At 34.9% G+C, this 23,044-nt stretch overlaps 1 protein-coding gene across 2 annotated transcripts in view; it reads left to right on the top strand.

Moving 5' to 3' along the window:
* Nucleotides 1-23,044, top strand: part of FCHO2 (FCH and mu domain containing endocytic adaptor 2) — a 151,939-nt gene that overhangs the window by 91,692 nt on the left and 37,203 nt on the right. For both annotated transcript variants that reach the window (XM_043973083.1, XM_043973075.1), the window contains exons 9-15: nucleotides 4,183-4,227; nucleotides 6,229-6,301; nucleotides 8,967-8,991; nucleotides 16,175-16,232; nucleotides 19,979-20,154; nucleotides 21,010-21,021; nucleotides 22,316-22,340. In XM_043973083.1, coding sequence (XP_043829018.1) covers nucleotides 4,183-4,227; nucleotides 6,229-6,301; nucleotides 8,967-8,991; nucleotides 16,175-16,232; nucleotides 19,979-20,154; nucleotides 21,010-21,021; nucleotides 22,316-22,340 — 414 coding nt within the window. The remainder of the gene's footprint in view (nucleotides 1-4,182; nucleotides 4,228-6,228; nucleotides 6,302-8,966; nucleotides 8,992-16,174; nucleotides 16,233-19,978; nucleotides 20,155-21,009; nucleotides 21,022-22,315; nucleotides 22,341-23,044) is intronic.

Genomic DNA, 23,044 nt, shown 5'->3' with positions numbered 1-23,044 from the left:
TAACCCTAGAGAAGCAGCATTTCAGTGGGTTATCTGCTCTGTGATACTCATCCCGCCCGTGATGCTTATCCTGTCTCCCATACATGCCTTCTCTACTGGAGATGTTCTTAGACCATTTTTCTTCATGACAATTTCCTCTAGGTCTGTACCAAATAAACTATACAAATATAAAGTTTTCCACTGTCAAATAATCTAACTTTGGATATTTTTATAACAAGTTAACTTAATGGATTTGTCAACATATCAGTGCCTCTCACAGACATAGCTTTCTAACCTGAAAGGCATCATCTAGGACTTTAATCATTGTTGGTCTCTAATTGTCTCATAATTCCTAATATTGGAAATTGTAGCATAGACATCAAAATAGATTCTTTGAATTTCTTTTTCATAGCACTATTTTCTGTACTAATTTTTTGCTTTTTGTATTATTATAGAATATAAACATTTTTTCCTTTTAAAAATTAAGTAGTAGTTATTAGGATCATGGATTTAGAGCTAGAAGGGACTTTAGGGCCATCTAATTCAACCCCCTTATTTAACTGTAGAACAACAGAGACTCAGAGATTAAGTGACAGTTTACTAATTAGGATCTTGCTTGTCAAGTGGATTATTTAAATTAAATTCTTTTGTTCATTTCAGTTATTAGTACTAATCACCGAATGATCCTCTGAATTTTAATAGTATTCTAATTTTATATATATGCATTTATCAGGTAGGAAAGAGATTTTAGTCAGTGTTGTCACATCCCTGTAGTCAGTCTTTTCATAGCAGCTATATATATATTTTTGTACATGTTGGTCCTTTTCCCTTTTTTATGATCTCTTTGGGAAATAGACCTAATAGTGGTATTGCTGGGTCAAAGGGTATGCACAGCTTTATAGCCCTTTGGGCATGGTTCCAAACTGGTCTCCAGAATGGTTGGATCAGTTCACAGCTCCACCAACAATGCATTAGTGTTCCAATTTTTCCACAGCTTCTCCAACATTTATTATTTTCTTTTTTTGTTATAAGCTAATGGATATTTTTTATAATGAACCCATGGAAACATATGGTAAGGAATTCCATGGAAACATATGGTAAGGAATTTGCAAATGATTCTTTATGTGATAACTTAGAGAACCATTATCAAATTCATTCATTATCCTCTGTTTACATTTTAAGTATGCTAATTTCTCATTTTCCTGTCTCAATAGATTATTCTACCAATCACTTTAAAATGAAAATATGTTCATTTTTCCCCCACAGATTTGTTTGAATTTCATGAGTTTTCTGTTTCATACAAAATAGACAATCATTGTCAATCTTTTCATGTGGAACCATATTTTGAAAATTTAATGTTCATTTTTGAATATTCCTCACAGCGAACCTTTCTTTATAAAAATGTTATTAATAAAAACCATAACATGTTTTATAATTGTTCATAGCCACAACATTAATGTTTGTATGTGTACTTACAGAGTAGTATATAAATGGTTTGGAATTGAGATTTGATTGAAATGAAGGAGATTGGTTTAGAGACAATTACAATAGCTCAGACAAAAGTGTTTTGTGGTTGGGTTTTTTGTTTGTTTAAAAAAAGAAAAAAAAAAACCCTCTGTAAAATCAATCAACTCACTGGCTCTCTCTGATAGCATATGCAGAATTCCACATCCATAGCCCCTTATCTCTGCCAGAAGAGGGGAAGATTCTTTTTTTTCAATGCTTTTCCCTGATTAAATTTGATCATTTTAATTACAGAATATTCAGTTTCACTTGATTGTTCTATTCCTTTAAATTGTTGCAGTCATTGTATATGTTGTTTTTTGTTCCTGTTTACTGCACTCTTCATCAGTTCTTGTAAGTTTTGCTGTGTTTCCCTACATTCTTCATATATAGCACAATAACGTTCTATTACATTCATGTACCACAATTAGTATAAATACTTAATTTCCAGTTCTTCTTGTTGAGTTTTCAGTGGTGTCCGACTCTGTGACCCCATTTTGGGTTTCCTTGGCAGAGATGCTGGAGTGATTTGCTGTTTCCAGCTCATTTTACACATGAGGAAACTGAGGCAAGCAAGGTTAAGTGGCTTGCTCACAGTCATAGAGCTAGTAAGTGTTTGAGGCCAGATTTGAACTTGGGAAGACAAGTCTTCCTGACTCCAGGCCCAATACTCTATCCACTGTGCCACTTAGTTGTCCTTGTAGTTCTTTGCCAGGACAGAAAATGCTTCTGTGAATTTTTTTTGGTATATATCGCTTTCTTACTTTCGACTTCTTGGGTTTGTACCTAGCAGTGAGATTGGTTAGAAGGTATGGACTGTTGAGTTATTTTTTTAAGTATAATTCCAAATTGCTTTCTAGAATGATTAGACCAATTCACTAATCCACCAGCAATGTATGTGTATGCCTATCTTCCTATAGCCCTTACAATTGACTATTTTTATCTTATTTTTGCCAGTATGTTAGACTTAAGGCAAAACCTCAGAGTTGTCTTAATTTTTATTTCCTTTATAATGGTGATTTGAATCAATCTTTGATATAGTTTTTGATAGTTTGGCATTTTTCTTTTGTAGTTTGTATTCATTGGGGAAATGGTTCTTGGTCTCATATATATCTTAGATGTCAGACCTTTATTAGAGATATTTGGCACAAAGATTCCTCCCTGCTTCTCCCACCAGCAGCATTGATTTTGGAAAAAGGTTTTAAATTTCATGTAATCAAAATTTTCTGTTTTCTTTTTTGTGATCTCCTTTATCTCTGATTTGGTTAAAAATTTCTCCCCTAGCAGTAATTGTGGAAAGAAATCTCCATTAATTCCCCACCATATTTGACCTTTTATATTTAAATCAAGTCTCCATTGGAGATATTATTGTGCAATATGACATAAGATGCTGGTCTAAACTTATTGTTGTTGTTATTTTGCCAAATTACTTATCAGTGGGACCCTCTTCCTTATCAAGATTTGTCTTTATAATGCCTACAGTCTTTGGAAATTGACCTATAAATAGGAAAATTAATGATCTTGTTACTTTACTTCCCAGATGTGTGTGTGTGTGTGTGTGTGTGTGTGTGTGTGTAGCATTTAATATTTAGTTGAACTGTACCCTGTCCTATTTATTTGTTATATGTAATGGCCATTCTAGGCAATTTTTTTCTGATGTTTAGGTTATCGCAAATGTTTCTTTAACCAGTTTCCTCACTTCATTTTCTTCTGTCTTCTAAGTCATCTTAGACTGCTTTACAGGTATTATTCTTTTGCTTAAAAGTACTTGATAGGGGCAGCTAGATGGCGCAGTGGATAGAGCACTGGCCCTGGAGTCAGGAGTACCTGAGTTCAAATCCGGCCTCAGACACTTAACACTTACTAGCTGTGTGACTCTGGGCAAGTCACTTAACCCCAGTTGCCTCACTTAAAAAAAAAAAAGTACTTGATAACTTTTGACTTTTTATAAAATTAAAGTATAAACAATATCCTGGTACACAAGGCCCTCCACAATCTGGGTCCGACATTCCCCTCTCACCTTCTCTCTTATTCCTTTACACAAATCACCATCCTCTGTAGCTAAACTGACCTTATTATCTGCAAGCAAGCTATATGCTTTCCTGCACAATTGACTCACAGTTTTTCTCTTTAACCAGAATTCTTCTTTCCTTTCTATGTTGCTTTATTATTTATTCAAGGTTCAGCTAAAGTTCCTTTCCTTAGTTAAGCCCCTTAACTTTCATGAATCCACAATTCCCTCTGATGTTCTGTAACACCCATAGTTTGTTCATCATTATTATATTCTACTGTTTTATCTTTTTTGTACTATATTTGTCCTTTTTCTGCAGCTAAGTTATAAGCTCCTTGAAGGCAGACACCAGGTCTTTTAACACCTCTTTTAGAAAACAAACATGTATTAAGCAACTATTAGTGCAGAGTACAATATACTAGACTCTTGGAGAGATTAAAAAATAAGACAAGGTCACTGACCTTGTGCAGTTTAAAATTTATTTCTCTTTCAGAGTAGTGTTTTACATGTATAAAGTGCTAATAAGACAACATTAGTATAATTTCATTTCTTTGAAGATTAACTAGTTAATATTAGAAAAACTGGGAAAATATTAGAAAAGTTTTTTTTTAAATAGCATTTTGATCTGCTGTGATTTGATTATTATTTTCCACTAAGCTACTAAATTTGTTCTTTTTTTTCCCCTCTAGGCCTTATTGAATTTGAAGAATGTGATGCTGCTAGTGTAGTTGAAGGTAAGTTATAAGTAATGAATTATGTTATAGCAGTAAGATTTAACTAGTTAGGGGGGCAGCTAAGTGGCGCAGTAGATAAAGCACCAGTCCTGGATTCAGGAGGACCTGAGTTCAAATCCTGCCTCAGACACTTGACACTTACTAGCTATGTGACTATGTGACCTTGGGCAAGCCACTTAAACCTCACTGCCCTGCAACACCCCCCCCCCCCCCGAGATTTAGCTAGTTAATATCCCCTAAATATTAGCAACCTGATGGTCTTCTTGTCGAACAGATAAATGTTAGGGATCATTAGAACATCAAAAGGATAATTGGATAACAGTCCTGGCAAGGGGGCATATTTATAGGGAAAAAAGAGTATTTCACCCATATAGTTTATTAACATGCTGTGAAAATCAGTAGCACCTTAACTTTATTTACTTATAAGTAGATTTTTGGTTTGCCAAAAGAAACTATTGTTGCCCAAATACAGAGTTTTTTGTTTGTTTGTTTGTTTGTTTGTTTTTAACAGTTTATTTTATAGAAAGATGTGTTCTGTATAGTTGCTTAGAGAACTGAACTTGGAGTCAGAAAGAAGGACTGGATTTATATTCTATCTCCAATATTTGTCAAGTCACTTAACCACTCTGGACCCGATTTCCTACATCTGTAAATTGTGGGTAATAAGGGTTGTTGTGGGGCTCAAATGAGAGGACATTTGTAAAGCACTTCGCAAACCTTTTACTGCTATATAAATGGCAGGAATTAATACTGTTTTTAAATGTATGCTATGTTTTCCTTCCCTCCATTGTAGCAAAAGTAATGTTTTAGAATTACATGTATATTGAAGTTATAAAATAACTAGTTCATATAAAATGTTTACTGTTTTATATTTTAGTGGTAATATAGAATTGTGCAGTTTTAAGGAAGCACTGAGTAGCAATCAGGAGACTTCGGTTCTAGTCTAGGTTTATAGATAATGGAATGGGAAAATCATCCAACCCAATTCCCACATCAATCATGGTGGCTTTCTGCATCATTTCCAGAGAAAGGTCATTCAGACTTTAAAGATTTCCAAGAAGTGCACTTTCTAAAACGACCCATTTCATTTTTTGATAGCTTGTATTGTTAGCAAGTAACTTAAGCTTTCAGTTCCCCATTTTCTTATCTGCAAAATGAGAATAATAAATATTACTAACTTTACTTATATCTGAGGGATGTGATGAAGATAAAACGATAAACATATATGAAAAGACTTTGAAAACTATAAGTTACTACACAAATGTAAGGTCTAAAGTTTTAAAATATCATCTAGGTAACATTACATAAGTAACAAAACCTTTTCTCCTAAAGACCATAAGTCCTAGATCCTAGATTATGCTGATATAATAGAGTCTAAAAAATATTCAATTTGATGTGTAATAAAAAAGACAAAGACTCAGTTGATTAAGAAAAATAATGTTGATATTCACTGCTGAGTTGCAATTTATGATGATGATATTAAAGAACAAGGGTAATACCAGTATTATCCTTTCTGTTATAATGATTACATACAACAGCTGGTTGAAGCACAGTGTTCTCACCAGTATAGTAGGTTCATTCAGCATGTGGGTCATATAATAGTGCTTTCTGCCACTGACCATGAACCCTGGTCAGGCATTCTTCAAGTGCGTGTGGTCGGAAAAGAAGGGGCAGGACGTGAGTGTAAAATGTAAAATGATCAGCACAGATCTATTAGAGGCAACCACAGAGTGCCTGTCCTACTGGTTATTGGTCAGTGTGGTCACCTTGATATATGAAAGAAAGAAGAGTATTATGTAGTCATGTATACACAGGACATGATTTGAACGTAATTTGAACATGATTTTCTTAGAAAAGTGATACTTAGAAAAATGTTCTTATATCAGTATCAAACACTTTAAATATAAAGTATGTGCTAAGATTCACAAAATACTCAAATAATGTCTCTGATCAAGCATCCAATGAATAATTCTTCATTGTTCATAAACATTCATTTTAAAGGGATAAAGCCAAGAAAAAGAAAGACTTTTGCTTTGTCAGGAATAATTAAGAAGGAGAAGGATGCAGAGTCAGTGTAAGTATATTAAATATAATTTCTTTTCCTGTGTTTTTTGTTGATTTTGCTCCTCTCAAATTTGAACATGTGTCCTTTTTCCTTCCCTAGTTTGTAACACTTGGTGAGATTGAACTGAACTAGTGTTATAGTATTAAAGTCTCTGTAATCACCCTCACCCTAGCTCATGGAGGTGGTGAGGCTCCCTATTTATATCGATTGTGAGAGTTTCGTTGCTGCTTCCTAACCCCACATGCCATGGAATTTAGCTTTCTCCTAAAGTTGCTGCTAGAGCTAGGAGAATCACCCACTCCTACTCTTTTCCTGGTGCCTTGGGTTGGGACTTGTATATTTTATTATAGAAAAGAGATTATTGTTTGTGGTTAGCTTTAATGAAGTAGTGTTAGGTTTAGAGGTATATTATGATTTAAATAGGCCTTGGTGGACTGTCCTGGGAACACAAGGGTCAGTCAAAAACCATTTGTGTTTACTATGTGCCAGGTACTGTGTAAGCACTGGGAAAACAAAGGCAAAAAAGCAATTACTGCCCTTGAAGAACTCACATTCTAATGGAGGATACAACATGTAAATACATGTATATACAGTATATATACAGTGTGTAAATCTAAAGGGTTTTAGTAACAGAGGTAACAGAGGTCCACTGGAGCTCATTGGGGGGGGTGTTGGAGAATGGGATTGGAAGGGCAGGAAAGAGAAGGCACATGGACAGTTCTTTGGTTGAGAAAAATCACTCTGGCAGCTGAAGGATAGATTATATGGGGAAACTAATTAGAAAGTTATTGCTGTGGTATAGATAGGTGTAAGGTGATGAGGGCATCACCTAGAGTGCTAGTTGTATAAGTGGAAAGTAGGGAACATATAAGATGTTGTGAAAGTACATGTAGATTCCAAAATTTGGCACATTCATATTGTATATATGCAGAATGAAGACTTAAGGAAGACGTTGAACCCAGTTTGTTGATGGCATTGTATTGTGCTCAATAATAATAAGGAATGTCAGTATGGGGCAGGGGGGAAGAACAGGGAAAGGTTGTAGAGTTTTCTTTTGGACATGTTGAGGTTGAGATACCTATGGCAATAAACTCATGGGAGTTGATGAGATCACCATGTGAAATGATATAAAGGGAAAAGAAAAGAGGGTCTAGGATTTAACCTTGAGGGACAACCTAGAAAGAATGGTCAGTGTCCAGAGAACCTAGAGAGGAACGAATTTTCAGGAGCAGAAGGTGCTCACTGTGTCAAATGTTTGAGTCAAGTCAGCAGGCATTTAGCTAAGTCTTGAAGGAAGCTGGAGAAACTGGGAGGTGGAGATGTCGAGGAAGAGCATTCTGGGCATGGGAGGCAGCCAGGGAGAATAGAGAGATAGAGTGTCTTGTGCGAGGAAAAGCAAGGAAGACAGTGTCATTAGATCGAAGAATATGTGGACGGAAGTGAGGTATAAAAAGATGGGAAAAGGTAGGAAAAGGCCAGGCCATGAAGGACTTTACGTGTCAAATAAAGGACAACACAGCCACTAGAATCTTAAGTGGATGATAAAGATGAATTAAATGAACCTTAAAAGAGGAGAAGATTACTGACTGATGGTGGTAGGGAAGAATGGCATTAAGAAGCAAGGAGAGTGTTCAACTCTCCAACCTCTACCAGTGAGTGATATGGGAATATAAGTAAAAGTGCCACCAAAGTTGGTTATTATTGGAATATGATGTCTCTCCATACACACTCTCTGTAATGCTGGGCAAAGGGCATGTGTAGAAGCTCTGGTATTTGAAATGCTAGAGGCAGCCAGCAGGCTCTCCTTCCTGTATGCCAAAGGAGAGGGGAGTAGCCAGCGGCCACTCTCAGCCACCTCCTCTTTGTAGGCTTCCTGATTCTGTGGCCCTGCCCACATCATCTTGTATTTACTTTTCTGTGTATTCCATAGTAAAAGAAAAGTTCTTTAAAGACAAGAACTCTTTTTGTTTGTTTGTTTGTTTATCTTTGGTGCCTAAAATCATGTCTTACCCATAGAAGTTGCTTAATAGAAGCTTGTCAAATATATTTTCTCCTATAGAACATTCATTATGTAAAATTATGGTTGCAAATAACATCTTTGGGAAAATTGGTTTTCATTTATAATGATTCTAAGTTGAGGAGGTACATTAAATGAATAAGCTTGTTTAAAACCTATTTAACATTTACTCTAAGACTATTAACTTCCTTAATAGTATCTATATGAGTATATTCATAGAATAAAAATTTTTCTTAATGGTATTTGTTTTGTTTTGGTAAAGCAGGACAAATTTTGTTTATGGATTTCTAACAGATTTATAGCTCAAATGAACAAATGTATATAAAATGCCTTTTATATTTAAAGTGCTACATGAATACTGTTACTTCATTTATACCGATTTGAATATTAGAGAATTAATTTTTAACTGATTAAATCATATCTGAATTAGTATTTTCTGAAGGTTAAATTGTCTTTTTAATCTCTAGCCTAACAGTTTCCCCATTAATACATTAGAATATGTTTATAATTAGTGTTTAAAAAGTTTTTGGTATGTCAATTACTACAAGGAATTGAGTTGAATAAAAAAGTTATATTTAATCTTTAAAAAGAAGCTGAGATTAATTTTGGTATGTGAAAATGCCTAAGAAGATTTTTTTCTTTTTTCTTTTTAAACAGGGAATGTCCAGATGCAGATTCAGTTGTAAGTAGATTTCTTCATAGTGCAAATGATGTAAATTAACTCCTTTCATGAGAAAAGACAAAATTACTAATTATGATGTTAATTTTAATATTGGCCGAGTGTCACGTGTAATGATTTTGTGGTAATTATTTTGATTAGCACAAGACTCTCTTCAGCTCATTCTCATTAAATAGAAAGTATGTTGAGATGTTAGTTATTTTGAACATCAGAGAGCTGCTGTTATATTGCTTTTTTTTTTCCCTTGAAGAACATGACAGATTCCCCTATCTGCTTGGTATAATGGTTCTATTATTAATTTGTTTTGAGTTGTCTCATCAGGTCATACCTTTTTTCTATAAATTAATTTGAGAGTATAATTTTTTAAAAAACGTGGTCGATACTTTTCTGGTTTAATAACATTTGGAAGTTTTTTCAACCTCTTTATATAATGGAGCTCCCCATGGCTACAGTGGGGAGAATAGGTTTACCAAAAACTGTAAATAATCTATAGATACATTTTTAAACCATTGTAGATATTGGTGATGTTAACAATAAGGGCCCTCATTGCTTATTTTTTTGCTTCTTGTCAATAACTGCTACTTTAGCTTTCATTTATTTATTTACTTTAGCTTTTAGGCTAAAAAATTTGTCCTTCTAGTTTTTTTATAGCAAACTTAAGATATAAATTTCTAACAGACTTTTACTTAATTTTGCATCTAAAGCTTACCTAATTGAATTGCAACTGGTTTTGTTTCATACTTTCTGTATTGCTGAAAGAACAAGAAAAGATTATTTGGGTGGTAAATTCAACATGGGTGGAAAAAGACATGGTCCTTGTAATAGTCTTTAATGAAATAATGTTCTTTGACAGTTGTAGGGTTAAAAATCACTGGACTGAATTATAATTAGGTTTGACTCACAACGTTAACTTATGATTTATTTCAGTATCCATTCCCCTGGCTTAATAATTAAGGAAATATTTAGCTAAATACATCTAACATTTCTTTTAGACATTGTAGTTACCAAACTTTTTATACATTAGTAAAAGGCAGAAAGCATTTTATAAAATGAGTTTTTATCATTTTTATCAAAATAATAATGTTTCCTTTTTAATAGTCTAAATTTTTATTTTCTAAGACTTTTAGTATGGACCAATGTAACCCAGTTTAGACTTTGTTATTGATGTTTATAATTCAACAACTACAGGTCACAGTGGCTTAATTTTTGTGGAAATGTTTAGTGATTTCTAGAAAAATCATGAGTGTGTGTGTGAATTCATTCAGCTTTTTTTTTTTTTTTTTTTTGGTGAGGCAATTGGGATTAACTGACTTGCCCAGGGTCACAGCCAGTAAGTGTCAAGTGTCTGAGGCCAGATTTGAACTCAGATCTTCCTGAATTCAGGGCCAGTGCTCCATCCACTGTACCATCTAGCTGCCCCCAGCATTTTTCTAAGTCATTTTGGGGACATGTTTTATGTTTGTCGTGTTTCTGGAATGGTACTTTTTATACATTTCACTTCTAATTTGATGAAACCTCTGATGGTTCATTTTTTGTATTAACTATCTACCAGTTGTTAAAATTTCTGGTCTTAACAATTCTCAAGTTATTTACAAACATGCAGCCTTCTGGTGCACACACCTAAACTGGTAGGATCCATTAATTAATGGCTGGTTTACAAATACAATTGTTTGTGGATATTAGATGGATAGAGGGGCAAGGCTTATTATTTTCATTGGTAGAGAGAACTCCCAGATGAGGAAACTCCCTCTACCAGTGCAATTTGGAACTTTCTCTGCATCTCACCGTTTTATAGAGTTGCCTAGTGCATTTAGAGGCTATGATGGGCCCAGGGTCACACAGCTAGTAAGTAGTGTTAAGAGTCACAGAGTGACAGAGGCAGGGCCTGAGCTTGGGACTTAGTTCTGGGTCCATGACTTAGAGGATAAAATGCTAGACATTTAGAGTCAGGAAAACCTTAGTTTGAATCCTGCTGCAGTCACTTACTAGCTGTATGACCCTGAGTAGGTCTTTTAAGCTCTTAGATCCAATTTCTTCATCAATAGAGCATGAGGGTAATGATAGCACTTACCTGACAGAGTTGTTTTCAGAACAAAATCAAATGAGATAATATGTATTTGTAAATCTTCAAGCATTATATTAAAATGCTTATAGACTTTGAAAATGATTTTTCTCATACCTATCATTTTCACATCCCACTTCTCATACAACTGTATAGAAGCCTATTTAAATTACAAGTTGCATTATATATTAAATTTCTGATCCACCTACTGTATATTGGGTTATATGCTTATTATAGTATTTACCAGGATCGTTATTTAATATATAGACTCCATATTTTGAAACTGAATCACATATTCCCTTTAATGTTGTGTTTAAGGTATTCATTTTAGTTGCTAACCAGTAATAAATTCTATAGATTTTTTTATTAAAATTTTTTTCCCCCTTTTTGTGTGTGTGTGTGTGTGTGTGTGGGGGCAGTTGGGGTTAAGTGACTTGCCCAGGGTCACACAGCTAGTAAGTGTTAAGTGTCTGAGGCCAGATTTGAATTCAGGTACTCCTGAATCCAGGGCCGGTGCTCTATCCACTGTGCCATCTAGCTGCCCCTATTAAAATTAACTCACTGACTCCTGTAGTGTCATTACATTTATTAATCTAACATTTTACTTGATTTACTTCCTTATTTTAAGGATAGATTCTAGGTTTTTGTTTTATTCTCTGATGGCGTGTCTCTTCTCTCCCCCCCCCCCCCCAACTTCTACATTGGAGCTTTTCATGTGAACACACTTTGACTTTTTTCCTGTTGGCCTTTTATTAGTAAGAACAGAGAGAGAGAGAGAATATCACTAAAAGAGGGTAAGGTTTCCAGTGTTATCTACTTCAGTAGCTCCTCACAGCAAGAAATGCATATACTGAAAAATTTATTTACTGTAATGCTTTCAGCCTTCATTATTTCAGATATGTTAGGTGGAGAGGATCAATCATCTTTGGATATATATTTGAAAGATGATGTTAGACTATTTCATTGTTCTTGACAGTGTTATCTGTTTTCATCTAATGGAAAAATAAAAAAGTAAACACTATTTAATTTACACAAAAGTTTTTTTAAAGCAAATTTTACTAATTTCTCTAATGTCCATACCAGCTTCTAGGAATGTTAGTGAAAGATGGAATTGTCATGTTCATCAAAGGATTCATAATAGTTTTATTTTAGTGTAAGCAGGCCTCAGTTTTCACTCTGTGTTCCTAGAAAGTATAGTATATTTTTCAGAAGAAATGACTGCCTAATGATTGGGTGATGAATTTCTTATGAAAGACTCAAAATCAAATAGATGAAGAAATGTCAGTCAGAAGCCACATATTAAGCACTGCTGTGTACGAGGAACTGTGCCAAGTGCTGGGGATACAAAGGAAGGTTGAGATGGTCCATTGTCTATGTACATTGTCTAACATACTGACGGTAACATATTAACTGAGAAATTTATCTTCTTTAACCTAGAATGTCTTTTATTGGGAACATCACTTTTTTTTTTTGGCAAGGCAATTGGGGTTAAGTGACTTGCCCAGGGTCACACAGCTAGTAAGTGTTAAGTGTCTGAGGCCAGATTTGGACTCAGGTACTCCTGGCTCCAGGGCCAGTGTTTTATCTACTGTACCACCTAGCTGCCCCGGGAGCACCACTTTTTAAAAATTATACAAGAAAGTTTGAATGGATGGCTTCTTTTTCTCTTTATACATTTCTCTGAGCTGGCATTGGTCATCAGGATCATGACACTGATTTTGGAGTTATGCTGAAAGTTTGGCACATTCTTTGAAAAATCTGTAAAATAGGACTTCACCTTTATAGTTGTCATGAAGATCAAATGAAATCATGTTTGTAAAATACAGTGCAAATCTTAAAGTACCACATAAATACTAGTAGCAGCAGCAGTAGTAGAAATGACAATCCAAAAGGTAGATACTTGAAGGCCTCATAAGGACATTAGTTGTGAGGATTTGCCTCTTGAATCTGAGCTTTCTTTTTCCTTTGCTGATTTTTGTTCTTCCCTTCCAACCCCTCAATTAACTCCAAACAAATCAGAAAACCAGTATCAAAGATAACAGGGAAGGGAGAGAGAAAGTATGTCACAACAAAGGAATTCTCATTATGTGGTGGGTGTTGTGAAGGAGGAATGAAGAGCCAGTAACACCCCTTCACCTTCCTTCATTTAGTGGGGAGTATTTGTGAATTCATTTGTGTAGATACGAGCCTCTAGGATTAAAAACCAAAAACCTAACTATTTCCATAAGTCATTCTTTAACCTCATTGATGTAGATTTTCTTGCAAAAATCATATCGAGTGAACAGAACCATATTGAAAAATGGGAACTGCCTGGATTTATTTAATTTTTTAGCCTTTGATCAAAATTTTTGATTTTGACTACATAAATGCTTCAGTTTTTTTATCTAACAAAAATGAAATTAACTAGTGATGCAAATAAAAAAGAAGTGCATATCAGATAAAGATATATGAACTTCTTGCTCAACACTCTTAGCCCACAACTTTACCTGCAGTTTCTCACTGCAGAACTTTCTTTTGATCTTTATTAACATCTCCAGCCATTCAGTATTTCAATTGCATGCAGTGCCTTAGTTTTCTTTGCTGTACTAGACTTGCTGTCTTGAAATTTATAGTCATATACTGGATTCAGAAGATCTGGGTTCAAATTTTTATTCTGGCACTTAATGAGCTATAGGACCTTGAGCTTAACCTCCCTCAGTCTTAGTTTCTCTATCTGTAAATGAGAATAATAATACTTGTACTGTTTACCTCTTTTTTTTTTTTTAAAGTGAGGCAATTGGGGTTAAGTGACTTGCCCAGGGTCACACAGCTAGTAAGTGTTAAGTATCTGAGGCCAGATTTAAACTCAGGTACTCCTGAATCCAGGGCTGGTGCTCTATCCACTGCGCCACCTAGCTGCCCCTACTGTTTACGTCTTAGGGCTATTTTGAGGTTTAAGTGAGATAAACAGTGTAAAGTGATATATAAAGACCAGCTATCATTATTATTATTATAGTAGTAGTTAGTAGTTGTAATAATAAACAATAATATCACCACCTCCTTGTGGTGCCTGGAAGAAACATTAGAAGTTACACCTGGGTTCAGACGCTGACTCTGTCACTTAATACCTGTGTGACCTTGGGAAAGGCTCTTCAATTCTCTAGGCTGTGGTTTTTTCATCTTTAAAAAAGGAATTGCACTAAATAACCTCCCTTCGGCTTCTAAGTCTATTTTCTGGTCACGAGTCTTGACCTTTAGTTTTCTTTGCTTATCAATTTAAAACTCTGAGTCTTCTTTTACTACTCCATTTTCTATGGTGCAGAACTGATGAAAGAGCCAGCCTGAAGTTTTGGGGTGCTGTATTAATTTTGTTTAACTTCATCTGACTTTTGCCACAGTCTGATGATCCTTTTATGTTATTCATTTCTTTTTAACTTTCTGGAAAACTCCCCATGTCTGTTCTAATGTCCTTTCTCCTTAAGTCTTTAATTCCTTCCTTAGTCTGAGCTGATGTTTCATTTCTTTTCATATGCCTGTTTATCACTACCTCAAGACTATTTTTCTTCAAGCCATACTTGTCCTTTCTTCCTTCTCTCCAGTTTGAAACCCTTTTCATCTCTGAATATTATACTTTTATTACATAGTCATACTTCCCTGCTTCTGTCAATGGCATTATCATTTTGCCAGACAGCTATTAATCTTTAACTCCTGCTTCTCCTTTATCTCCATTATCTAGTCAGACAATCTTGATTATTTTTTACCTTCAAACTCTTGATTCCTGTTGTTGGCACAGTGGTTTAGGTCCTTATCTCCTTCCTGGATTGCTTGTCCCTGACTGTAGGCTGTTCCCTCTTTACCTCTACCTCCCTTCCCCTAGCTTTCTGTCACATAGAAAAGTCGATTATTCACAAGGCCAAATTAACCTTTCTTAAACATCAGTTTCATCTTATCATACCCTCATTTGCTTAAAAAAAAATGGTACCCTACTTCTTGTGGCATCAAATTTAAACTCTTCTACCTGATTTTCAAGGCCTTCTGTGATATTCCCATCCAATCTATACAACCTTATTTCCCCCTACTCATCACACTCACTGTTGGTTTTTTTGGTCAGGCTAATCTTTTCACTGACCCAACAACACACCATGCTTATTCTTTTCTCTATGCCTTTGTTCTTGTTCTCCCCTAGACAGCCATTTCTACCTAACTTCCACCCCTTTAGGCATTACCCAGTCTTCAGAACCCACCTGAAGTCTTACCCTTTCCCCTGCATAGTCTTACCCTTTCCCTATGCATAGTCCCCTAACTACCATGGCCTTCCCCCTTCTCTGTGGTATTCACCTCTATCACCTGATTTAGCAGTTATTTACCTACTACATAATGGTATGAAAAGGCTGTTTGGACTAACCTCTAAGATAGGAAGATCTGGCTCTAAGTTCTACCCACTGACACTTATTAGCTGTTATTTTGTTAGGATTATTGGAATCATCTAAAACTATAAATTATAGTTAAGGTGTTGACCTACTTTTTTAGAGGGAATTTCCTCACGTGGGAGTTCTTAGACCACTGAAATCGCAGGCCCAGCTCCTGTCTCTATAATGCCAGCATAATGTTAAATACAGAATAATGTCAAAGTGATTGCTTTTCTTACATTTATTTTGTGAACTCTGTTGATAGGAATCATATACAATAACTTATTTTACATTCCTCATTTTTCCAGCATTATGGTTGTGGATATATTTCTTACTTAGTAAATGGATATGGTAATTTGCAAAAGACTCTAAATCTGCTTTTCATACCTGATTTCAGTAGAAAAATAAAACATCAAGTACTAAGCACAAATCCGTGTCTGGAGCCAGATTTGTCATTGAAAAGTAATATATATCATTGTCTTGTCACTTAATGCCTTTTCCTTGAAATAATGTAGTTGTCATTTTCATTCTCCATTAATCTAATCTATTAGACTCCTGAAGCAAAATTATAATTTTAAATTATCTAAAAGTTGAGATAAATAATTTATATACATTTAATCTGATGCTAGAACTTGACCTATGACTGATCATGTGTAATATTTTAAAATAAAACTAAATTGCTGAATCTACATAAATTACAGCTGTCTTTGCAATAAAAATCTTATTTTTCTTTCAGAACATTCCTGATGTAGACGAGGAAGGCTATAGTATTAAACCGGAACCAAATCAGAATGATATCTTTTCATCTATATATTTGACAGATTTGCTATGTGTTGTATATGTGTCATAAAAAGATAAGTAAACATTGTTTGTTTCAATGGTTGAGTCTTTCATCCAGTCATTACTTAGGATGTAATTTTTTAAGTGTCTCCATTTCAGTTTGCATCTTTTGTTTGTAGGATTTTTAGTAAATACTCTTTATTGTGTTGTCTTAAAAAGAAGCACCTAGGAGATTAGTACCTCAGAGCCACTTGCTTTGTGTCTTTCTCCCCAAGAGAAGTCCAAGGATTTCTCTTGGTTTCCCTCCCCTCCCCTCCCCTTCCCCTCCCCTTCCCTTCCCCCCCCTTCCCCCCCCCTTCCCCCTAAATAAACCACCAAAAAAAGAAGCACCTAGGTGTAGTAAATAGAGTATGGGCTTCAAGAATCAGGAAGATCTGGGTTCAGATTCCACCTCTGACAGAGATTGGCTGTGTGCTGGGCATGGTATCTAATCTCTCAGTACCCCAGGCAATTCTGGAAGTTTCTAAATCACTGAGTTGGTGTTGATCACTTTCATTGGAGTACTCATTTGAAGTACCCTATTCCAATGAAATAACAAGGCTGATTCTCCTCTCTTCTTATGTTTCTCCCTTCTCCTTTTCCCTTTCCTACCTGCCAAAATCTGTAGCATAGTTAAGATTTCAGTCTTTCTGCATTTGAGTCCTTTTTGTCCTACAGCATAATCAGTTTGGGTTTTTTTGGTGAGGCAGTTGGGGTTAAGTGACTTGCCCAGGGTCACACGGCTAGTAAGTGTCAAGTGTCTGAGGCTGCATTTGAACTCAGGTCCTCCCGAATCCAGGGCCAGTGCTTTATCCACTGCGCCACCTAGCTCTGCCCCATAGCATAATCAATTATAAAATACCTGGTTGAGGATCTCCAAGTTCTCATTCAGTATTTTTTATAATCTATCATAGTAAGCCTTTAATAAATTCTGTCTTATCTTTCTAACAATCTGTGGGTTGTCCTTATAATTTTTATATATATATATATATATATATAATTACATACATCATTATATAATATATAATTAAATAATTCCCTTATTTATCTTTATCACTTCATCAGTTCTTAATTTTAAAGTAGAGCGTTCTTAACTTGGGATCCATGAAACTTTCTAAAAGTATTTTGACAACTTTTAATTTAATTACTTTACTTTGTAGTCCCATGTATTTTATTTTATGCATGTAAAACATTATTTTCATGAGAGGGCCATAAATTCCACCAGACTGCTAAAAGGGTTCATGGCACACAAAAGGTTAAAAACCTCTGCTTTCAAAACTCTGTTGGGGGGCAGCTAGGTGGCACAGTGGATTAAAGCACCGACCCTGGATTCAGGAGTACCTGAGTTCAAATCCGGCCTCAGACACTTGACACTTACTAGCTGTGTGACCCTGGGCAAGGCACTTAATCCCTGTTTCCCTGCCCCCCCCCCCCCCCCCCCCAAAAAAAGCTGTAAAAAACTCTGTTGCTTTGTTAAGGTTGTACTTTGTAATCTGTTTGCGAGTCAAAAGCCCTACCCAACTTTACATCTCATGAAGTGCATGCTTAGTGTTGTTGGACAAGCGATTTAGTTCCCTCTGTCAGTGTGATGCATTTCACAGTCTTTCATTTCTTGTCCCTGTTAAATAATCCAATATGATTTTGGTATGCGATGTGCAACTTCCTTTTTGCCTGTAAGAGTCTCTCTTTGTTGCTAAAGGACTGGAGTTTTTCTATATTTCTGGATGTTTGGGTTTCTTGTTCAACAAATTCTCTTGATCTGTACTTTGCCCTTTTTTCAGACAGTTATCTTTTATGATTGCTTGGAATAGTATATTCAGTTGCTGTTGCTTATTTTTCAGAAAGACCAAACAGTCCAGCTTTGTTGTTTCAAATTGTAGAAATCTTAAGACTTCTTCCAGTTGTACTGTTTTGCTGTGTTTCTCCGCCCCCCCCATATTTGCATTTTTTTCCCCAGTTAAGATTGGCCACTGAATATCACAAAATGTTGAATCTTGTTTCTCTTTTTCTTTGTTGTTATATTCAGTTTTCTAGGCACATCATGCCTTATTCCTCTTAATGAGGAAAACAACTCAGAAGATTTTGTAAGATTCATTTTTTTTCACTGATTGTGTCTATAGGTATGTTTTTTTTCAGGACTTGGGGGAGGAAACGGTTAGTTGGTTCTTTCTGGAGAATTTAGACTTACTTTATTTTACTCCATCTTTATTCTTTGTAAGCAGAATTTAAAGTCCTTGGGGTCAGGTGACCCAAATTTTGATTTTATAAAATTCCTAGTGCCCATCACAGAGTACCTCACATTTCAAAAATATTATTTTTGCCTGGACCCAGAATTTCATTGGTTTAGGGAATTCCCCTTTTGGAAAGTTCTGTACTGATGTTAATGGACAGCAGTTCTGCAGTGTATCAACTTACAGAGCTGCCTGGGGTACTGAGAGATTAAGCAATTTGCTTAGAGTCACCCAATTCTGTATGCACTGAGCCAAGCAGCTCTTCTCCTGATATATAGTAGGTATTTAAGAAATTCATATTAAATTGAATTGGGGTCTTTTTTGCTTACTCATTTCTTCAGACTATTGGATCTTCTGTGAGGTTTTCCCTTCAGAAAAGGATTCTTTCCTTTTCTTGCCTTTTGATGATGGTTCTTCTTTTTAAGTTAGTGATTTATTTCTATTTTTTTTTCGGTAAATAATATTTTTTTCCAATTACATGTAAAAATAGTTATCAACATTCATTTCCTTTTTGTTTTCTTTTGTGGGGCAATTGGGGTTAAGTGACTTGCCCAGGGTCACACAGCTAGTAAGTGTTAAGTGTCTGAGGCCAGATTTGAACTCAGGTCCTCCTGAATCCAGGGCCAATGCTCTATCCACTACGCCACCTAGCTGCCCCCTCAACATTCATTTTTTATAAGATTTTGAGTTCCAAATTTTTTTTCCTCCCTCCTCCTTCCCATCCCCTCCCCAAGATACCAAGCAATCTGATCTAGGTCATACATGTGCAGTCATGTTAAACATATTTCCACATTAGTCATGTTGTGAAAGAAGAATCAGAACAAAAGGAAAACCATGAGAAAGAGGAAACAAAATGAAAAACAAGTGAAAATAGTGTGCTTCGATCTTCATTCAAACTTCATAGTTCTTTCTCTGGATATGGATAACATTTTCTGTCATTTGTCTTTTGGAATTGTCTTGGATCATTGTATTTCTGAGAAGAACTAAGTCAATCATAGTTAATCATCACACAATGTTGCTGTTACTTCTCACTTCACTCAGCATCAGTTCATATAACTCCAGGTTTTTTTGAAATCTGCCTGCTCATCATTTTTTTTTCTTCTCATCATTTTTTTATAGCACATTAGTATTCTGTTACCTTCATATACTTTGGTGGTGGTTCTTAAGTATATAGTGGTGTATTTTTTGATGTGATGTGATGATAAAAAGGGAATTGGGTTCTTTATCTGACAGGTTTTTATTAATAAAGCTAGTGTGTGTTTTCATTTTATTGAGGCTTATCTCAGAGTCAATGACAGTCACAGATTAGAAATGGTTCTGTATTTCCTCTTGGTTTTTGTTCTCAGTCACAGGTCAGGACCTGCTCTCCCAGATTTTCAGCTTGTTAGAACTTGCCTTCATGAACCTAAAATATTATACCCAGTCTCCACTGTAAAAGTAGTTTTTCATTGAGAACATTTTAAAGATACTTTTCCTCAACTGACCCAAACATACCAAAGAGAACCATTTCTACTCATCCAGTGATTCTGACTCTGAAGACGAAGAGCCAAAGAAGTACCGCATAGAAATCAAGCCTATGCACCCCAACAACTCTCATCACACAATGGCCTCTTTGGATGAATTGAAAGTATCCATTGGAAACATAAGTCTTTCACCTGCAGTATCAGTAAGTAATATGAGGTGATTTAATTTACTGTTTTGTTGTAACACAAAATAGGAATACAAGTGACATTTAATGTTTGGCATCAGGGATGACAAAATAAGGAACATTTTACAAATAAGAGGAGATTCTGGGGTTTTAAATGTGCACTTTTCGTATTACCTAAATAATAAAAGGCTAGCTAGATAATTCTTTGCCTTTGAATATCCACACAAAGATTATTGGGTCCTAATTTTGAAGCCAGAAGGAAACTCAGATGTAATTTAGTTTAACTCCCAGAATCTTTACCTAAAAGAAACTGAGGCCCAGCCAGGTAAAGTGACTTGTTCCATGTCACACAGATAAATAATAGAGCTGGAATTCAGCACTTATCTGTAACTCTCTAAGACAATACTTAATTTGGTAATTTTACATGGTGGGGATGGGGGACAAAATATTGTTAAATTCATGTTTATAACCATTTGTTGATCATCGTTGATTTGTCTAATTTTTGCAGACTTTAGAGATTATTTTTATGTATAAATTTAATGGTGAAAATGTAAGCTATTTACGGAAATCTGATATTTCATCATAACCTAAAAGATCTTTCAAACCTTTAAAAAAATAAGCACTAATACCATCTTACACCATTTTGTACCCTTTACCTATGACGTTTACGAAGTTGTCAGTTTAGCCTTTGTGTTAACTAACCTCAGGCAACTTTACTTATTAAGTCATGAGGGCTGATCTCTTTATTCTTGAAATATTAGAATTTCCCCATATCCATGTAAACAAAAAGGTCAACAGAAAAATACTGTCCTTAAAATTTTAAACCTAATATTCACTTCTTTCTTTTTTATTTTTCCTTTCATGTGATATTAGAGACACAGTCCAGTAAGTATAATTTTAAACCTAAGCTATTGATACTAATCATTATATGTTATCTTATGTCAAGTTGATATCAAAACTTAAGTAAATACTTATTGGGTCTACTATATCTAGAGTACTATCTAGGTGCTAATGGAGATACAGAATTATAGAGCAGATATGATTACTGTCATCTTGGACTTTATAGTTAGTCTTTGAAAGGGTATCATGGTGGTGTTTGTGGGAGGCCTTCAATACCAAAGAAAGAAGTTTGAACTTTACACAGTAGACATTAGGAAAGGTACTGAAGCATGTTGAGCAGATGAGTAGTATGACCACATTGATGCATAAGACAGGATTTGGAAGGATGGGAAGAGGGCACAGATAAAAAGAGGCTAGAAGGAGGTTCCCAGATATCTCAGTGGGTGCTAATGAAAATCCATACTAGAGCATTGGCAATGGAGCTAGAGAGGAGGGTACAGATAGGAAAGATACTGCAGAAGTAGGATCAATGATTGCTCACTGATTGGATAGCAAAAAGCAGCATGGCATTGGGGGCAGAAAGATGGTCTTTTAAATCAGAAAGTCCCAGTTTCAGTCCCACCTCTGACATCTACTTGCTATTCTACCCAGAGGAACTCACATCATTTTGAGATGTTTAAGTTGCAAAAGAATTGCTGATATTCATAACTTAAGGTGTTAATTCACTAGAGGATCCCTATACCATAGAAATCACAGGTCTGAACCAAAAAATAAACCACCTAAAAACTTAAAAGAGCCTTATTGGATATGAAAGGACAAGAAAAGGAAAGAGTAAAAGATAATAGGGTTTCTTTTTTTAAAAAAATTAATTTTAATTTTTCTCAGTTACACGTAAAGATATTTTTTGAGTTCCAAATTTTTTTTCCACCATTCCTTCCCTCCCCACTCCCAAAGCCAGTGAGCAATTTGATACAGGTTATATATCACAATCATGTTAAACATGGTGATAGAGTTTCAGTGAAGCATATGGAACAGCACATTGTAGTAGTATCTTACAAATGATTTTTGTTAATCAATTTAACATTCTACTGGAATAAATGTTTGTTTATTTAGGCCTGGTTACAGTCTCATTAAAAACAAATGGTCTTGAATTTGTTTTGAATTCACAAATTTTAGAAGCTCTACTTGCTGTATGCAAAAGTACTTGATAGTTTAGCATCTTGAAATGCAATTAAATAATTTGACCCAGAGTGTCAATGTAACATTTGTAGTTTATTCATACATCATTAAAAGAAACAATTTGTTATTGTTCTCATTTAGTTTTGCATTTCTGTTTCAGGTACAAATGAACAGGAATTCGTCTAGTAAGTGTAAAATTTTAATTGAAGGATATTTTGTGTCTTGCTACTACATTTTATCATGCAGATTGTTTAATTGTTTGTCCTGTGTAGCAGTAGTAACAAAAGGACTTTTTTCATCATTTGACTTGAGGGCAGAACAGAGGGCTATTCTCATTTCTTATAAACTATCAGAATTTTCAGCTTCAGCTGAGACCAGGACAAAGAAAAGTTTTTAAATAGCATGTGAGTTAAAGTGAAATTCTTTTATAGATTGCTTATTAGCTATAAAATAGGAGAACTATAAAACTTTAGTTTCCACAGTTTGAGCCTAAATTTTACTTCATAGTCTTACCTTATTGTTTTGTGAAGTTAAAATGGTAGACTTCATATATTTTTAAAAAATCCATTCAAAAAGACATCTTTAAGTGCTTGCCATTTTTCAGAGTTCTTTATTTTATAGTAAATGCTTCAGTTGAAGTATTTCCCTGTAATCCTGTTTCCATTTAATGAGAAAGAACTTTAAATAAGTAAAGTGCTCCATAATAGGTGTGTTGACACTGACTGTAATAATATAGTAAAGATATACTGTACAACTAGAAGGCCAAAGTACTTTAATAAATGTGAGAATAATTTTAGATAATAGAATAATCTTATTAATACCAAAATTATCAACTTGTATGATTGGCGAAAAAAATAAAGATAGAAATTCAAAACACAAAGGTAGATAG

This window comes from Dromiciops gliroides, chromosome 1 (genome assembly GCF_019393635.1).
Source record: "Dromiciops gliroides isolate mDroGli1 chromosome 1, mDroGli1.pri, whole genome shotgun sequence".
NCBI classification, from domain to species: Eukaryota; Metazoa; Chordata; class Mammalia; order Microbiotheria; family Microbiotheriidae; genus Dromiciops; species Dromiciops gliroides.
This window is presented reverse-complemented; position numbering and strand designations above follow the sequence as displayed.